The sequence below is a fragment of the Erpetoichthys calabaricus genome, chromosome 3 (genome assembly GCF_900747795.2).
Source record: "Erpetoichthys calabaricus chromosome 3, fErpCal1.3, whole genome shotgun sequence".
Taxonomy (NCBI): domain Eukaryota; kingdom Metazoa; phylum Chordata; class Cladistia; order Polypteriformes; family Polypteridae; genus Erpetoichthys; species Erpetoichthys calabaricus.
This window is the reverse complement of record NC_041396.2, coordinates 94067850-94086529: the sequence shown is the minus strand read 5'-3', so window position 1 is coordinate 94086529 and position 18680 is coordinate 94067850. Positions and strand designations below refer to the sequence as shown.

Genomic DNA, 18680 nt, shown 5'->3' with positions numbered 1-18680 from the left:
TTAGAATCGCAGCTTCTAATTATGGAAAGCGAAGCGAGCAGGGGGCAGAGCCCACTAGTGTTAAAGAAAAAAAACTGGAACTAGTATCAGAATTGGCCAGTTCTAGTAACATGAAAGGTATCAGCCCTAAAAAAACGTGATTGGAGCATTCCTGCTTAACAGGGTCAATGTTAAGCCACTTTTACACCCATTTTTTGGACTTTTAGAATTTATAATTATTTTTTAAAATACTCATTTTCTAATGTCCTATACATCTCTGGTTCACAGTGGTAGTAACAGTATGCAGGTTTTCATTGTTACAATTCTGAAACATTATGCATATTTCTAAAACCAACAGGTGTTAAAAACAAAAAGACCAACAATCTGGCCTATGCATTTTTTATCAAATTTTATTTAGATAAATTACATGATGCTCACAGGAGATCTCTTTTATGATGTTTCATCAATATCAGCAGATCACTAAAGTGTAATTCAGGTAGCATGTAAATTCCTACACCTTAAAATGCATTTTGACATTTTGTAGGTTCCAAACTTGTCAAAATAAAAAAGTAAAATAACTTTATTTTGAACTGCTGCATTTGTACATCATATCAACACTTGATTTGAACCATCAGGGAAACTACAGGGAGGATCCAGTTAGGTTTAAAAGTTCTGTAAGATATTTTTTTTTAACATTGAAAAGATTTCTATGGGTAGGGCGTGTGTGTGTGTGTGTGCTAAAGTAGATTAGGCTTGTTAATGGATATCTTTTTTGCAGAAATAACTGATGTAAAACTGTTGAATGGCAATGACAATGGCTCTGGGCAGTCGCAATAATGAACCTATGTATTAAAATGGTTGAACTCTCCCATTTAAAGAATGCTGTAACTGCATGCCCGAAATAAAACTAAACTATGCACTGTTCAGCACAAATGTGGTGCATTTTAAAATAACATTTTGGATTGAATCAAAGTTTTACTAACTGATGTTGACATTCTGTCTCATTTTCCACACTGTGGCTGCATTACATTTCATGATTACTGTTTATTCAAAAGTCAACAGAAATAGTACATAAAATTATCAAATAAACTTAGTCTTGGCCTTAGTCAAAGCCAATTTCCAAGTAGTATTGAGCCCAAAGCAACAAACAGCCAAACACAGGTTACCACTCCATTGTGGGACCAATTCACTGACACAAACACAGTTTAAGACTATCAATAAACAAAATATACATGTCTAGGAAGATGTGGAGGGAAAACCAGGAATACCAACTGGAAAACTCACTAAGACATACAAGGTCATCATCAGGGTGGAATACAGAATTTGAACCTATGATGCTGGGATCCATAATAGAGAAGGGCTAACCACTGCTCCACTCTGCCACCTCCAATAGAAACACAGTTACATCAATAATTTATTCAAAGGGGTAAGCCAACACATCAATAGTTAGGTCACTGGAATTATAGTTCATGGCCACCTGCATGGGGTTCTGGAAGCTTGCTGATATCACAATTCTGGAAGAGTTGGAAATAAAACTTCACTGCCTCTTCATAATTTTTCACAGAAATCCTTTCATTTAATCCATGGAACCTTTTTTTTACATAAATAAAACAACAAAAAAATGAAAAGGTGAATACATCATAAACATACATTAGTACACACAAAAAACATGAACAGAATTCTCTCTCTAACACACCCAAGGCACAATCAGTATAAGATATAACAATTGATGTTAATTTTGTTAAGGAAATCCATTTTTGTAAGATACTTAATTACAAGCCTGTTTAATAAAATACATAAATTCCAAGAGTTACAGCCAATTTTGCTTTCATAGAGAGAACTAATAATAATTATGTATCGCACATATAAAGGAAACTATACATAATTACCATTAGCATTTTTTGCATAACAATTGTGGTGGTGCAATAAAAGAATTTTTCTATATGTGCACATTAACTTGCCTCACTAATCATATCTCTCTCTCTTTTGCTATTGACTGGCATTACATGCAAGTTCAAGTACCTTTCATGTCAGAAGAAAATCAACCTGGATGCTGCTGCCTAGTCTATTTCAACTGGCATCAGATCACTGTGATCTGATGGCAAATGAGGGCCTCACTGGCATTTAATTGAGAAATGTCACCAATAACTCTGAATTGAATGAGGCAGGTTAAAAAAATGGAGGAATGGATATGAATATGAACAGTGATAATATGATTTTATGCAGAATGTGAGTATTCACTTTTATAATTATTTAATTGTTTAATGCATCAATGTCAAACAAGATACACAATTCACAGTTTTCAGATCAAAGTGTTATTAAAACTTTTCACTTGGTTCAACTAGAGTATGAAAGAAGCAGCATTTCATGTACACAAGAGTACTGTACATGCAGTACACGTACTTTCAAAGTTGTTAGTGAAATGGAGGTAAAGAAATGTCTGCTTGTGTCATCTATCTGCAAACATCAACTATGTTCTTTTAATGATGTGCATTTTCATAACACCAAACCTTTTGAGTTAACAACTCTACATATGTGTATCAATATTCCACAACCATTTTCATAGTTACAATTGTCATTTTTACTTGGAGAATGTGTAATTTTGCTCATTTATGATCACTGCCTGTATGTCTATGTATGTGGTTGGTGAAAATTACATTGTATTAAATTTTCAATATTCATGTGATGCACAGTAATATGCACAAATCACTGTAATATGCACAATGTAATTATACACAATTATTAAACCACATTCACAGGCTCAAATGTGCACTCACAATTAAATTCATATACATGTACACAAATCTTCATTAACTTCTTTCATTTTAAGAATAGATATAATTTACAAAACTATCAATATTGATTTGTTATTAGTTTTTGAATGGATAGCCATTCTGTGCTTCCTCACCGAGACAAATCCTCAATCTTAAACCATGTTGGAACAAACCGAAAGATCTCATCGCACACTTCGACAAAGTGCTTGCTGTCGCTGCTCCCAACACAGACACCTGGATCAAAATATGAAGGAAAATTTCATGGTACAGAACACTTAAGTGACTCAGAGTACAAAGAAATTGCCTGTAATGGTAAGCAGAATCCACTCTCTGAAACAAACACTCTTTCATGCATGATGAAGACAGATCTCCACCAACCAACTGAAGAGAGAACTGAATGCTGCTTTGTACTTCACTGAATAAAAGGATTGTTTCAAAGGCACCTAACCACCTGTGGAAGGATGTTTCTTCATCTTCTGTTGCGTGGGATTATCGATAATTCAGGATGTCCCTTGTGGTGTGTAGAAGGCATCAGTAATTTTAAAATGTCATTAAGAGAGTCTCAACCATTAACAAAACACAACATGAGAAGAGAAGCACAAAAATACTTTACATAAGCACATAAAACTAAGCAAGCAACACCCACCTGGTGCTACCACAACCTGAGGGAATATTTCTTGGGCAGTTTTTTTAATGATCTGATACCCAAAAGATGTAGCATTATAGGAACTGATGGGAAGTGGTTCTCCTGCTGATATCACTTCCACCTTCACCCTGTCATCTGCGATAGTATCACTCACAATCTGCAATACCTAAAACAAAATGAAAACTAAAGACAGATTTTGGAACATTGTGCCACAGTCATTCCACTCTGCAACATCAGGGATCAATTTGCAAGCAGTTTTCACTTTTAGCACTTACTGTAAAGATCAATACAGTTTTTACTGTTGCTTTACTTATCCATACAACCATAGAAATTAAAGATTTTCAATCTGATCTTGAACATCAGTATATGTGTATTCGAACAAAGGGGTAAAATCTTGGAATAGGTCAATTTAAAGAACAAGTATATCCCAATATTTAGAACCAATAACAGATTTAAAAGAAATCTGCAGAAGATGAGTAAGAAACTAAAACAAAAATGTTACAAGAGAAAATTGGCTCTATGATGTGTACAACTCAAACAACTCTGCAACACCTTCAAATAAGTTCATGAATAGTATTAAGAACTGTTAAATATCAACTAGGATTCCTCCGCTCGATGGGGGTCCAACTCCTTGTTTTATGTCCTATTTATGTTATTACTTATGCTAATGTTACTTTTGCTAATTGTCTGTTTTGTTCTCTATGCCTGTGTTATGTTCCATTTGTTGTGTGGGTGGTCCTCCAAGAGGTGATGGCCATCACTGCAAGACACTGGCCATAGCACTATAAAGGCAGGGACAACCCACAGTTCCTTGAGGTTCATCTTAAATGAACCTTGGGAGTTTTCAGTGAGGCATTGTATTTCTGCTGTGTTTTATATGATTTATTGGATTTTTCACCATTTTGCTCTGTGTTTGACTACTCTTTGGATTCTTGTATTGGATTGCCTAATTGTTTTAAGCCACTCCAATTTGCCTTTTGTGTTCTGTGGATCTTCACTCTTGTTGAAGAGCGTTTTTGTGGGAAAATTTTATAAAGATCCTGTGTTTGCCCTTATATCTAGCCTCTAGTGGACATTTTGAATATTTTTGGGTGTCTCAAGTCATAACAGCATCAGCACGGGACAAGAACACATCAAAGGGCATAGCAAATATTCTCATAAAAGGACATCATAAATACTCTTAATCACTTCTTACTTCATCTAAGTCTTCACCTGTCAAAAAGCTGGAAATCTTATAGCAGTTATGGGGAATATTAATAAAATACCAAACAATTTTGTGATTTCAGATAACTGACTACTGATACAGCTAAAAAAGTTGAAATCAGATACATTTCCAGGTTACATTTACTTAAGAAGCTACAGTTACATATATAAACATTTAAGGCATTTTACAGAAATCATTGCATTCTGGAGAAATTCTTCATGTCTGGAAGCTACCAAAAGTAGCCCAATTGCATAAAAATGGTCACCAGTTTGACCCTAGTATCTATAGGCCAGTTAATCATAACATGGATTACAGAAAATTAATGGAACCGATTGTTAATCACAAAATTGAGTAATACAACACAAGAACAGGAGAAAGTAGGGTGAAATGATACCATGCCTGATGAAGGGGCCTTAGCTGCCTCGAAAGCTTGCATTGTAATCTATTTAGTTAGCCAATAAAAGGTGTTATTTCACCCTCTTTTCTGCTGTATCAATCTATGGCTAACACGGTACAACACTCTAACGCAAGAACAGGTCAACTAGCAACCATTTAAAACAAATTTAGACGCAAGAGATCATGTCTCACACACAATCTAGAATTTTATGAGGTAGCAACAAAAGCATTTGATTAAAGAGACGCATATAATTTATCTTGATTTTCAAAAAGCCTGAGATACTGCACGAGAAGCTTGTAATCAAAGTAAAAGCAGTATTAACTCAAGGAATAATGTGCAGAGGGGACACATCAGAAGCAACATGCTAAGGTTCACCAACCTTTTTTCATATTACGTGATGATAAAAGTACGGTCCTTTAAGCCTCAGTATTGGGACTGCTGCAATTTTACAGTTTTATAAAGGATCTAGATGGTAAAGTAGCTAACAACTTAAGTTTACAGCTAAAAAAAAAATCACCAACATTATTTCAAACAGACCAGAACAGAACTCAGACGTGTGCAGTACATATATAGTTTAATATTTCATAAGTATAAATTCTTATATTTATTTACATTAAAGATAATTATGTAATGCAGTGGGTTTTTCAATTTGAAATTACACCTGTAAAATAATGAAAGTAATTAGTATAATAGGTGCCACTTATTATTTTAAAATTAGTTCCTTAACAATAATACAAAAACACAGATGGAGGCTGATCACGGGTAAATTTTGCATAGTCATTACCAACTGCTTCTTCACACAGAAAAGTTACTAAGCAGCAAAGAATTCTGATGGTTAATGAAGATCGACAAGCTAGTCTGAGCTGAATGGCTTGTTATTCTCAAACCTTTTGTTTTGTTCAGATTTAAGTTTCATATTTTTTTAAGGTTAAGACTTTAAAAAAAGAGACACCTTAGTGATGCTCTATTTACAGCATTTATACAATTCTGGAATAACAATAAGATTATTAGACATTGTGTTCATTTTGATGTTTTTTTAAAAGCATCATTTGTTTTGTCTGTAAAGTGTTTCTTTAAAACAAACAAAAAAGCGCTTAGGCATTTTCAGCCACAATTAAATGGTTACTTCTGCATGCACAGCTAGGCTCACTAAAAGTCTGCAGTGTATTTCATCTTCAAATTAAAATGCGATTTAAGTTTCTTTGTAAACTACTGAACTTCACCTAAGGTAGGGACAACTAGAAAACAGAAGATTTATTTTTGCCAAGGAAATGCAGAATATACAAATGTAAGTCTCACCTCATCTGTTGTCTGTGCATTGTGAATCCTGAAATTCACAACAGCTTCAGCATATGGGGAAATAATGTTATTCTACAACACACAAAAAATAAATTTCTTTCAGGTTTAAAGAAAGTTTCGGTCTTAACAGCAAAATAACTTCTTGTTTAAGTTAAACTTTATAATAAAACATCACAATTAAAAATAAAACAAACACTGTTTCTCCTGCTTAAATCTGAAACTGCCATTTTGCTCCAAAGCTGTTAAAACTATTAGAGAAACTTTGGCTCCCCCTAGCGGATAACATGTGGTATTTCAAACCAATGTCCTGTTTAATTAGCAATAATGCGAACATTTACTGACACAAATCCACTTCGGTCTGAAAGAAAAAAGAATTAAGTGTCCAAAGTATAAATCTATTACACTCTTGCACAGTAAAAAGTTTAATGTTTAATAAGAGCTTCAACAGAGAAGTGCTTTGCACTGAAAAATCTACAATAAGTGTACTGGTTTTTCACAGATGATCTAACACTTGGAAGTTTTTTTTTTATATATATATATTATCTTATTTTCTCTTGTGCCTTACCTTCATTTGATTTTGCTGGTTAAGCACACTTGAACATGAGGAAAATGGCAGTCTACGTAAGAATTAAGACTTTATTAAAATGTAACCAAGTCAGAGATAGAACTTTAGATAGAACTTTACTTAAACTAAAACTTGAGCTTTGGGATGCCAGGAATTTTATAACCAACTAAGTCACACTTTTCTACAATAAAAGAGTAGCAAAAGAAAAAAATAACTTTTTGTTTCCTATAAGGAGACAAGAATGCCTACCTTTATCCCTGCATTAAACATGGTGACTGCAGTAGTAGTCCTAATCAAAGCATTTGTTGAAGGCTCTTTTTCAAGAATCCTGTATTATTAAAAACAGCAATTAGTAGCATGTATTTGAAAACTTTTCAGCAACAGACAGGAACTATGAAAGTGATTTACATTTTGCTTGGGACTGTTCAGATATCCTTTAACAAAGTGAGAAAAATCTGTCCATCATAAGTGAGTAACTGTTGACTTGCAGTGCTGGATGGTGGTTCACAGATATTAAATTTTCTGGTTTGACAAAGCTGGTGGAGAAATGATAATGTATGTCCCTATACAGCATCTGCGGCCAAATAAGCAGGAATAACAATTAAAATTCTGAATGCTGTGAAGAAAACAGTAGCTACCATTTTGAGGTCATCCCCTTGATTAAGTCAAGTCAAATGAACATCATGTGATGCCCAATATTTGGCTCATGAGACTCAGACTTTGAAACAAATTAACTCATACACGCTGTTTTATAAAGTTAAATGTACATTTTGATGCAAGCGTTAATGAAATGTACATTTTACCCTCTTGCTTTTGCAATCACACAGCCTATAATCTGGTTGTTCATGTTAGTTATAGTCTACTAAGCCTTGTGCTTTTTATCAACTGACGTGCAGGGGCCAGTCATAGGAATACCGCTCCATGTAGACAATCAACACAAAGAAATTTACTGTTAAATCGGGTCTGCTTAGCAAATGTATCCTGCTGTCCTTTAAAAGGGAAACTTGGTTACATAAAAGCACATAAAATCCTTTTCCTCGGTGACATACTTGTTGGCTGTCATTGTACTTTATAGAAATACAGTCATATGAAATGTTTCTTTTTTAGCACATGTGGATATATCAAAATTTGATCTTCATTTAAACAGTATCTATAGATAAAGGTGACTTACAGTAATTGAAAAAATAAAACAATGGAAATTTGACTTTGCAATAATATATTTTACAAAGGATGAACAGATATGGTGGCTCTGGTAAAAAGTATGTACACCCTTGGTTCTAATAGCTTGAGTTGCCCCCTTTGGCAGAAACATCCTCAAGTTATCGTTTCCTGTAACTTTCTAACAGTCTCCGACATCTAATGAGGTAAAGTTTTTTCCCAGCCTTTCATGCTGAATTCTTTCAGCTATGTGATATTTGAGGAGTGTCTTGAATGCACAAGCTCATTTCATATCCCCTCACAGCATTTTGAAAGACTGATTCATTCCTTAGTGGATTTACTGGTATTTTATGGTAAGTGTAATATTGCAACTTCCACTTTCAGTTGTGCTTCAATCTTCTGACAGATGGTCTTATCCTTAAGCACACTCTGGTGAAATGAAGAATTCATAGTGAATTCTATGATGTTGAGTTGCCCAGGCCTTGATGAAGCAAAGCAACCCAAAACCATATCTACTGTATTTCGCCACCATGCTTTACAGTTGTATCACATTTTACCATTCAAATACTGGCTTAGGCTTTCACCAAATATGTTTTCTGGTACTTTGGCCAAATAACTATTTGTCACATCTGTCTAGAACACACTGTTGGAGTTCTTGGGCAAATGTTAGTCTTGCCCTGGTGATTTTTCTGGGCAGCAAAGATTTCCTATTTGTACAACCCCAATGTATATACAATCTGTAAAGCCTTGTTCTAATGGTAAACACATGCACTTTGATAGCATTAGTGGTTTTTAGAGACTTTTTCAGCATCTTAAATTGTGCTCTCAGGCTGAACTCACTAGGGCAGTCTGGCCATATCAAGATGATCTTCCAACAATGGAATGGTTGATTTCCAATTGTTTGGAGATATTTTTAAATCTCTTTCCAGACTCATACGCATCAAGAACCTTTCTGAAAGCCTGAGAGAGCTCTTTTGATCTAGGCATGGTGATAACACTCACTTCAACAATAATGAGCAAATCAAACTAAATATCTGAGGTTTAAATGAGATAGATCATCATTAGAGAGGATCCTAGAAGAACCTAATTGATTGTTCCAAGATATTTGAGGAAGGGGATGAATGGAAAGGTACACTTACTTTTTCCATATGCAAAATTGCCATTTGTGTTTATAATTGGCATTTGTGTTTATAGCAGACTGAAAAATGTAAAATTGGCGTGATGTTTGTTATATCACTTTTATCTACAGATACTGTTTCAATCAACTTGAATTCTTGATATGTCCATATATGTTAAAAAAATTCATGGAGTGTATTTACTTTTTCACATGACTGTACACCTATCAATACACGTATAAATATACATAATATAACACACTTGATAGCTATCAAAGAAAAGTTCTGTCTATTGTTCTTATAGTAAAAAAAATTAAACTCCTTAGTATTATTCTGTGTGTATAACATTGTGCATGTTACAATGTGCTAAAATCTTACATTGTTTGAACATAAATGTTCTTTTCTTTTGTAAAATTAATAAAAATAAACCAAATATAGCATATGTCATTTAACTTAGCACACTAAGAGGGGCCCCAACATGATTACTTGGAACTGACAGAAGCTAGCAGTCACGTGTTTTGAGACCTTACTTACATATATATGTTCATTTATACATATACATATATTTAAGTATACACATTTAAGTATAAATTCCTAATTGTAATTGTTTGTTCTGTTCTTTATCAAAAAAAGTGTTCTTCCAGGCAAGTTAGAAAGATGAAATTTGAAAGTACAAACCAGTCAGTAATATCCAGCAATGTAAATGTCCCAAAACTGAGGCAACATCTGGCCCCAAGTTTTCAACATTTGTTTAATGGCTACATTTCAAAATTTGCTCAAGGTAAAAACCACATACACAAATCACAACAAAAACCCAACAATAATATTATACAAGGATAGGATTTGCATCTGTTGATATTCAAAGCATGATTTTACCATTATAGGGTTACACAGAGTGCCCGGATGAGAGGCACATTCACCCTTGCTCATATTGGACTTATTCAGAGTCACCAATTCATTTAATATTCACATTTGTAAACTGTGGGAGGAAATCTAAATATCTGGAAAAATCCACACAAATGAAGACAACATGTTAAGGTGTGCAAACCAATAATAAATATTAAGATAAGCTTATACACTATTTAAAATTATAAAACATAGTAAATAAATTCATATTAAGAAAAATAATCCAGAATATTAAGAATTACTAAGAATAATAATAATTATTAAAGGAAAGCAGTTTAGTTGTTTACACTCTGCACAATAATGTTTTTATCTGCTTTGTTTTTAAAGCCAGCAGATATTATTAAGTATTATCAGATATTACAGAAAAATACAAACATTCCTATATGGATTTAAAGATTTTATAAATGCTCCCATGATTGCTATTCACAACCTACAAATCTAAACCATAAATTAAGAAAAAAAAATTAAATATATTTCTTACCATGTTAAAAATGGAGAAAAAAGCCACAAGTTACTCATCACAAAGTTAACAGGAAAATCAAACTGCAAAAAACATTCCAAGAGACACATATTAAAACAGCAAGCCAGGAATATTCTTTTAAATGGTTTATATCACTTGTAAGTGTTCATGATGCTGAAATTAAGGTTTTTCAAGAATACCACCATAAAACAATATTGTGAAAAAAATAAAGATAATTAATGATAAAAAACCCAGGTCTGCCCGCTTTTGTTTTAAAATCTGCAGATCCCTTATCCATTTCTAAGGGCATAAAAGACTTTAAATATCAAATGACAACATTTTTGCCACTGGCCTCAATTAGTACATAAAGACAAATATCACCTGAAACGTTGCATGACATTTTAGAATGGGACCATGCGGCTTGATAAATAACCAACCAATTTACATATATAATATATAGAGGGCCCAGAATTATGAGATATTTAGACACAAAAAAAAAACATCCTGGATTTGTATATATTTTTTTAATCTTGTATTAGCTAACACTTATGTTATTTACCATGCTGTATCGAGTCTAATGCTATTAGCATATCCATAATTTTTTCTTTATTGTGTAAACAATTTTAACAAATTTAAAATATTTGTCATATTAGGTATTTTCTATTGCCTTCTTAATTTACAAATCCGAATTAGAAATTTGTGGAGTATACGTACAAAAAGAGTATCATTTTAATATACAGAGATGAACAAAAATATACATCAAGATTTAATAGTATTAATTGAATTGTTGATTGACATTATTTCTAAAAATACAATAAGATTTGGATTTTGGTGGAGTTTTATAGTTAAATTCTGGCACTCTTTCCTCCAGTACTCACAATAATAAACCAAGAGTTTGTTTCCTATGGAGAAAGTATCTCACACAGCAAGTGTGGGGATGGACTGGAGGAGAATGACTGTCAAAAACACTTTGTCCCCCAGTATGATAGGTGGCAGTGCTCCTCTGACATGGCTCCAAGTTTGGACATCCATAGGGTTGTATGGGACTCGCAGTTTGGGAGAGCAGCACTTTTAAGAGTTCCTGGGTGCTGCCAGAGGTCCCTGCCTGGATGGGACTCTCCTGTTTTAAGGAGGTTCAGCCTAACCTGGAAGTGCTTCATGAGTGCAAAATTGAAGCACTAGATCCATTAAAGTAATTACCATTAAAATTATAATTAAATTACCATTAAAGTAGTCACCTCATCTCACTCTGGGAGACAGAGTCGGGAGGACGAAGAGGGTAAAGCTTGCCTGGAGTGGAGGTGGTGTAAGGGAGAACTGCTCGTCTCTGTAAAGCATGTGTGAAGGTATTTTGTTTATCATAAATCAATATATTTGAACCCAAGACTGCCCTTGTTCTAGTTGTGCCTGGAGTTTGGGGCTCTGAGATGCTCCCTACTGATCACAACAGTAAAAATATGATTTTCTTAGCCAAGGACAATAAACAGTTGTAAGAAATAGCCATCTCTGTGTTTGATACGTAAAAAGAAGAAACACAAAAAGCCAATGTTATGAATAATAACTCCAAGCTCAAAGTGTGTACCATAGTGAGAAATAATGGACAGTGTATTCATGAGTTTCTATTACTGCTGTACATTATCCATTAAGATAACTTATATTTCCTAGCATTCATCTAAAACTAGCCTTAAACATTTTCCCAGACTTGTGGGCTCATATCTATCTCTTCTTACACCTGCCACATTCCTAATCTGCCAAGCACGATGCAATCAGTGGAGTGAAGTTTCAGTGTTTAACACATATCAATGTTGTGACTGCCGAGAGCTTAACTGATTAGGCAGTTTAGTGATTTATACACTAAGTTCTAACTAAGTGGAGTAGAATTGCAAAGTGGCACATGCCAAATACAAATATCCAAAGTCAAAATAAGACAGGCAAAATTTTAGGTAAAAAGAAGTAGAGCTTTTTATAGTGTGTGGAGTCAAGTGTTATAATAGAATGACAGTATAGACAGCGTTTGCTCTGCTGCATGTAGCCCTGAGTGGAATTAATGTGGATGACCAACATCTAAAAGTGCCAGTAGATGTCAAACATGACAATGACCATTTGATGTTAAGGTATGTTGGCAGCACAGGCAGAATACTACAAAGCAACTGCACATTCAGCATTATTGCATTAATGTTTACTGCTCAACTTGATGAACTACAATCTGTTACTATATTAGAGTGTCAAATGAGTGTGATGATTTTTTTTTTCAAATGTATATTTATGGATTTGATTGAATTTTAAAGCAATTAATTTTTTTGCTTAGTTTCTACTCGCTTGTTCAAGTTCAAATTTATTGCCATGTATACACCATAAAATTAAGTTCTTATTTGCATTTCTCCCCCAAAAATAGATAAAAATAGTAGTAATATTACAATCTTTCACAGCAGATGAAAATGCATGGCAATGGTTGTTTCAATCAGGCAAGGAGATAAGGTCAAGTGAAAGAATGATGATTTATGGAACAAAAAGGTCATCCATTCATTCACTCCATGTAACAAGATCATGCACTGAAGGTGTGCCAGATGTCAGTCACACAGGCATTCCGTACATATGGTACATAACTGAGAATCATCAAGAACAGCTTGCCAGTTCATCTCTGAACAGTCAACAACCATGTTGAGAAGAAACAAGAGTTCAGATAATTCAGTGTTCATATCTCTGGAATGTAAATATAACTAAAGAAAAGTTAGAAAAGGTGCAAGAAATGTGAATAGGTGTTTTGTGGCTTGAGAAAACATACATGCTTGATCATACAAGGTCACATGAAACATGTAAGAGATGATATGTTCAATAATACTAGCTTTGAAAATACAGATTCAAGGCCAAAATTGTCATGTTTGGTCTTTGAAGGCATGTTCTTGTTGTTTGCAAACAATTAAAAAGTCAGGATATGGACTCCTTGTATAATCAGTTTTGTGTTTAGTCCTTATCTGTAGTTGGTTATGTATGCATTTTAGTGTTTTTAAATTGTGTGGCACATTCACCCACTATACTGAAACCAATAAAAATAGGATTTCAAAAAGACACAAGTATAAACTGCAATTCATTTTGAAAAGCAGTAATAAGAATAATAATAAAAAAAAATTATATAGGACCTTTTCAAGCAGGATGCACAAAGTGCTTCACAATTGGGAAAAGCACAACAACACATAAAACATAAAACAAAAATAAAAGAGCACATAAAAAAGATTAAACATTAGAAGTACTAAAAGCAACTTTATATACAAATAAGTCTTAAGATGTGATTTAAAAACAGAAACTGAACCAGATGATCGAATACTAAGTGGAAGAATATTCCAGTACTGGAATTTAAGCCTCACCCATAGATTTTTCAGCCTGACCTAAGGACAACCATTTCATGTGAGAGATCATTAAAACGCATAAGGCCTCAACACTTTACGATGGGGCCAAATCACATAAACCCACATATACAATTAAAATACAGGGAGGCAAATACAAGTGGGTAAACAAAATCAAAAGATATCACCAAAAGATAAAATAAATTCATTCTTACCCCTTGCTTATTACCAACCATCTAGTTTCTACTTTTTTTTTTTTTTTTTAACAAATACAGACAAGAATCTGCAATTAATTAAGAGAAGATGAAAACAGCTATGCAATCAAATATACAAGGAAGTGCACAACTGAATTAATATTTTCAAGATAATCTGTGTTTTCATATTGTCCCAGGGTCTGTTTGTTACCTGGCAACTCTAAATCCGCCCACAATGAGTGAATGTTGATTAGTGGTAGGGATGATCTGATCAGGTCTTTTAAGGCTGATACCAATCACTGACTTCTTGTTACTTGATCAGCCGATCCCGATATTGATTCCAATTTTTATTTTTTCCCCATTCACCCCTTCAAAAACTTTTTACACTACGCTCCTGTATAACCAGATGCATTTTTTTATGTCCTATATTAAATTGTATTTTTATAATTAAACTATAAACCACAGGTGTTAACTGTTCACTTTTTATTAACAAAACTAGCAAAATACCCGCGCTTCGCAGAGAAGGAGTAGTGTGTTAAAGAGGTTATGTAAACATATATATACATATACATATATAACATATCTATAATAATAAAAGGCAAAGCCCTCACTGACTGACTCACTCACTCACTGTCTGACTGACTCACTCATCACTAATTGTCCAACTTCCCGTGTAGGTGGAAGGCTGAAATTTGGCAGGCTCATTCCTTACAGCTTACTTACAAAAGTTAGGCGGGTTTCATTTCGAAATTCAAAGCGTAACGGTCATAACTGGAACCTCTTTTTTGGCCATATACAGTAATGGACTGCAACTCACTGGCCGTGGGAGGCGGGGTTGCGGGGCTTGCGTATCGCATCATCACGCCTCCCACGTAATCACGTGAACTGACTGTGAAGGAGAAAGGACGGCCTTATATGGCGTTCGTTTATAAAACAGCGGACAGGCGACGTCAGCGCAAGAGGCGAAGCCACCGTTTAAAAAGGTTTACTTTTCTTCTTAATAAAAATTTTAAAGCAGTACTTCGCCACTGCGAAGCGCGGGTATTTTGATATATATCAAAATATATAGCGTCATCACGCCTCCCACGTAAGCACGTGAACTGACCCGCTGCCGTTTGCAATGCCATATTCGCGAGATACAAGTTTAATGAGAAGACACGAGGTATAAACGACAGTTTGGATCACATTGTAACAGAGTTAATATTGCTGCAGCGAGAAACTTTTAACTGCCGGGTCTTAGCTAACATTAAATAAACCCGTGGACATCGCAACATCACACAAGAGACCGGCTCACGTGAAGTGACTGAACGCAGCAGGAGTGATCACTTCGATGAATCAAACCTGTTCAAAAAACACATTACACAATTGATAAGGTACGAAAACATAATGAAAAAAAGCATGGTATAAACCGTAACTTGAAATTAAGTTTATAGAAACGCTCCCGCTACTGTTTGCAATACCATATTAGCCCCTGCGAAGCGCGGGGATTTTGCTATATATATTAAACTATTTCAACCATTCTATGATCTGCTTCTCGCAACTGAAAGAGGGCACCGTGGCAGAAGTTAGCCGGCTTGCTGACCAACCACAAGCGTTACCTGGTAGGTAACCACCAATACAATCAGATTGTGAATCAGACTACGAATGCCTGCAATGTAATTACCCCGATCTACATGCTGTCAAATGAACGAACCACACGCCGTGGCACAACGTTAGGGGCTTCGCCTCTATGTCCGAGGTTCAATTCCCGTAAGGAAGTGCAGTGAGTGTGTACGCCTGATGAGCCCACAATTACGGCGAAACACGTGTCGCGTACTATGCATCTTCAAAGCACGGTGTAAACCGTAAGTTTAAACTGAGTTTATAAAAACGCTCCAGCTGCCGTTTGCAATACCATATTCGCGAGATACAAGTTTAATGAGAAGACACGAGGTATAAACGAGACTTTGTAGCAGAGTTCAAATTGCTGGAGCGAGAAACTTTTAACTGCCGGGTCATGTCGCGTGTTCTCGGGTAGGTACACCAAAAAATGTATACATTTATGCATGTAATGGGCAAACAAAAAATGTACTATACCCGAAAGCACTGCAGTAGTACTCAATGTATCTTTACTTCTTAAATGTTAATGTTTTACTGTTTAATAATTTATACGCTTCTTATATGTTGTTCAAATTCTTTTATCAAAATACCAGTAACAGCGCACTGCACGATAACGTGGAGTGAATACACTTCACATGACCATTCATGTTATTTATCCTCTTTCTCTGTACATTTACCATTCGTTTGCTCAGAGGTTGATGTGCTTGCTGCTTAATGAGCAGCTCTTCACCCTAGCGTCCCGCTGCTTCTCTTCTTTCGTCGGCATCTTTTCCCGTTAAACTGATTAAGTTAGTTTTTGTGTTGCGATAACTTAGTATGGTGCGCACAGCTGTGAGTTGATTCTACAATAAAATAAAATAAAGATAAAAAGAGTAATAAAATCATCACCCTGAAAGCGAATAGTACACGTGACGTAGTATATGTGTACCAAATTTCAATTCAATAGATGAAACGGTTTGTGAGCTACAGGTGATTTAAAATCCTGGACAGACAAACGAATAGCCACGGTAGCGTATTATAGAAGAAAATGTTACTGTTTAATTTATATTTATATGCAATGTCCTTCTTATATATTACTTCATATTCTCATATGATAATGATGTTAATGTTGTTTATATTGATTTCTATGTTATTGTAAGTGCTCTTTATCTGTGGAAAAATAAATTTGGCAATTAACAAACTTATTTTATACATACATTTTATTTTTTTCTCTTGCACTCAGTGAGCGAAGCCACTGGGTAATCAGCTATATGTGTATATATATATGTAGATATGTATATATATGTGTGTGTATATATATATATATATATATGTGTGTAAATATATGTAGATAGATAGATAGATAGATACTTTATTAATCCCAATGGGAAATTCACAAAGGCGAGTCTTGGCGTGTAAAACTCCATGCCCACGTTGTAAAAGTAAGTGTGTCCAGGGAACATATGTAGATATGTGTCTGTGTATATATATGTGTGTGTGTATGTATGTATGTGTGTATATATGTATGTATATATGTATATGTATGTGTGTATATGTATGTGTATATATATGTTTATGTATATATATATATATATATTTATATATATGTGGATGTCTATATGTATATGTATATATATGTTTGTGTGTGTGTGTGTATGTATATATATATATATATATATGACAGCAACACTCATAACAATGACAACACAATTACATTGACAATCATGTTATGTTATTTTTAAAGTGTTTCCTTTTCTTTTTCATAACCTCTTTAACACAATACTTCTCCGCTGCGAAGCGCGGGTATTTTGCTAGTACATATATATATATATATTATATATATATATATATACATATACATATATATACACATATACATATATATATATCTATAATAATAAAAGGCAAAGCCCTCACTGACTGACTGACTGACTCACTCACTCACTGACCGACTGACTCATCACTAATTCTCCAACTTCCCGTGTAGGTGGAAGGCTGAAATTTGGCAGGCTCATTCCTTACAGCTTACTTACAAAAGTTAGGCAGGTTTCATTTCGAAATTCAAAGCGTAATGGTCATAACTGGAACATGTTTTTTGTCCATACACTGTAATGGAGGAGGCGGAGTCACGTATCGCGTCATCACGCCTCCTACGTAATCACGTGAACTAAAAACAAGGAAGAGATTTACAGCACGAGTCACACGCGGGAACGAAGGTAAATGACGTTAATTTTTGACTGTCTTTTAATACTGTGTAAGCATACATATTAACACATGTGCAATTAAACGTGTGCATTTACGGGGTAATTTCTCAGGCTTAAAAGCTCACCTTTTATCAAACGCGGGAACAAAGGTAACTGACGTTGTTCACTGTCTTTTAATACTGTGTAACCATACATATTAACACATGTGCAATTAAACGTGTGCATTTACGGGGTGATTTCTCAGGCTTAAAAGCTCGCCTTTTACTAAAAAGGTAAATGCAAAACTATTTTTAATCAGTTTATTGAAACGCTCCCGTTAAGGATTGCAATAACATATTCGCGAGATAAAAGAACGAAGTAGGGGGAAATGGAGGAAGAGCCGCAAACAGCAAAAAATTAATTAAACAATTGAGAACGGCGCGAGTTAAGCATACAAGCATGTTCATAAGGGAAACAAAGCACGGTGTAAAACGTAAGTTTAAATTAAGTTTATAGAAACGCTCCCGCTGCGGATTGCAATAACATATTCGCGAGATAAAACTTTAATGAGAAGACACGAGGTATAAACGAACCACACGCCGTGGCGCAACGTTAGTGGCAACAGTTTCAACCATTCTATGATCTGCTTCTCGCAACTGAAAGATGGCACATGGTGGATGTTAGCCGACTTGCTGACCGCAACGTTAGGGGCTTCAACTATGGCGCTGACGCCACATCTCAGTGCCAACACTTTGCAGACTCTACTTAAAACACACGCCCTCCTCACTGGACAGTTAAAAAGACCAATCAAACTAACGATGACATCAAGTATTACCCAATCAAAAGTAGGAAAGGAGGCATCTTCATAAAATGCGTGT

General features: G+C 34.8%; 1 protein-coding gene across 2 annotated transcripts in view; it reads right to left on the bottom strand.

Moving 5' to 3' along the window:
* Positions 1-373: 373 nt before the first annotated feature.
* The window catches only part of LOC114648241 (N-fatty-acyl-amino acid synthase/hydrolase PM20D1.2-like), a 78197-nt gene continuing 59890 nt past the window's right edge, over positions 374-18680 (bottom strand). For both annotated transcript variants that reach the window (XM_051924613.1, XM_051924612.1), the window contains exons 8-13: positions 10525-10586; positions 7114-7192; positions 6300-6371; positions 3400-3565; positions 2888-2987; positions 374-1569 (exon numbers count right to left, since the gene is read on the bottom strand). In XM_051924613.1, coding sequence (XP_051780573.1) covers positions 1440-1569; positions 2888-2987; positions 3400-3565; positions 6300-6371; positions 7114-7192; positions 10525-10586 — 609 coding nt within the window. In that variant the 3' untranslated portion in view covers positions 374-1439. The remainder of the gene's footprint in view (positions 1570-2887; positions 2988-3399; positions 3566-6299; positions 6372-7113; positions 7193-10524; positions 10587-18680) is intronic.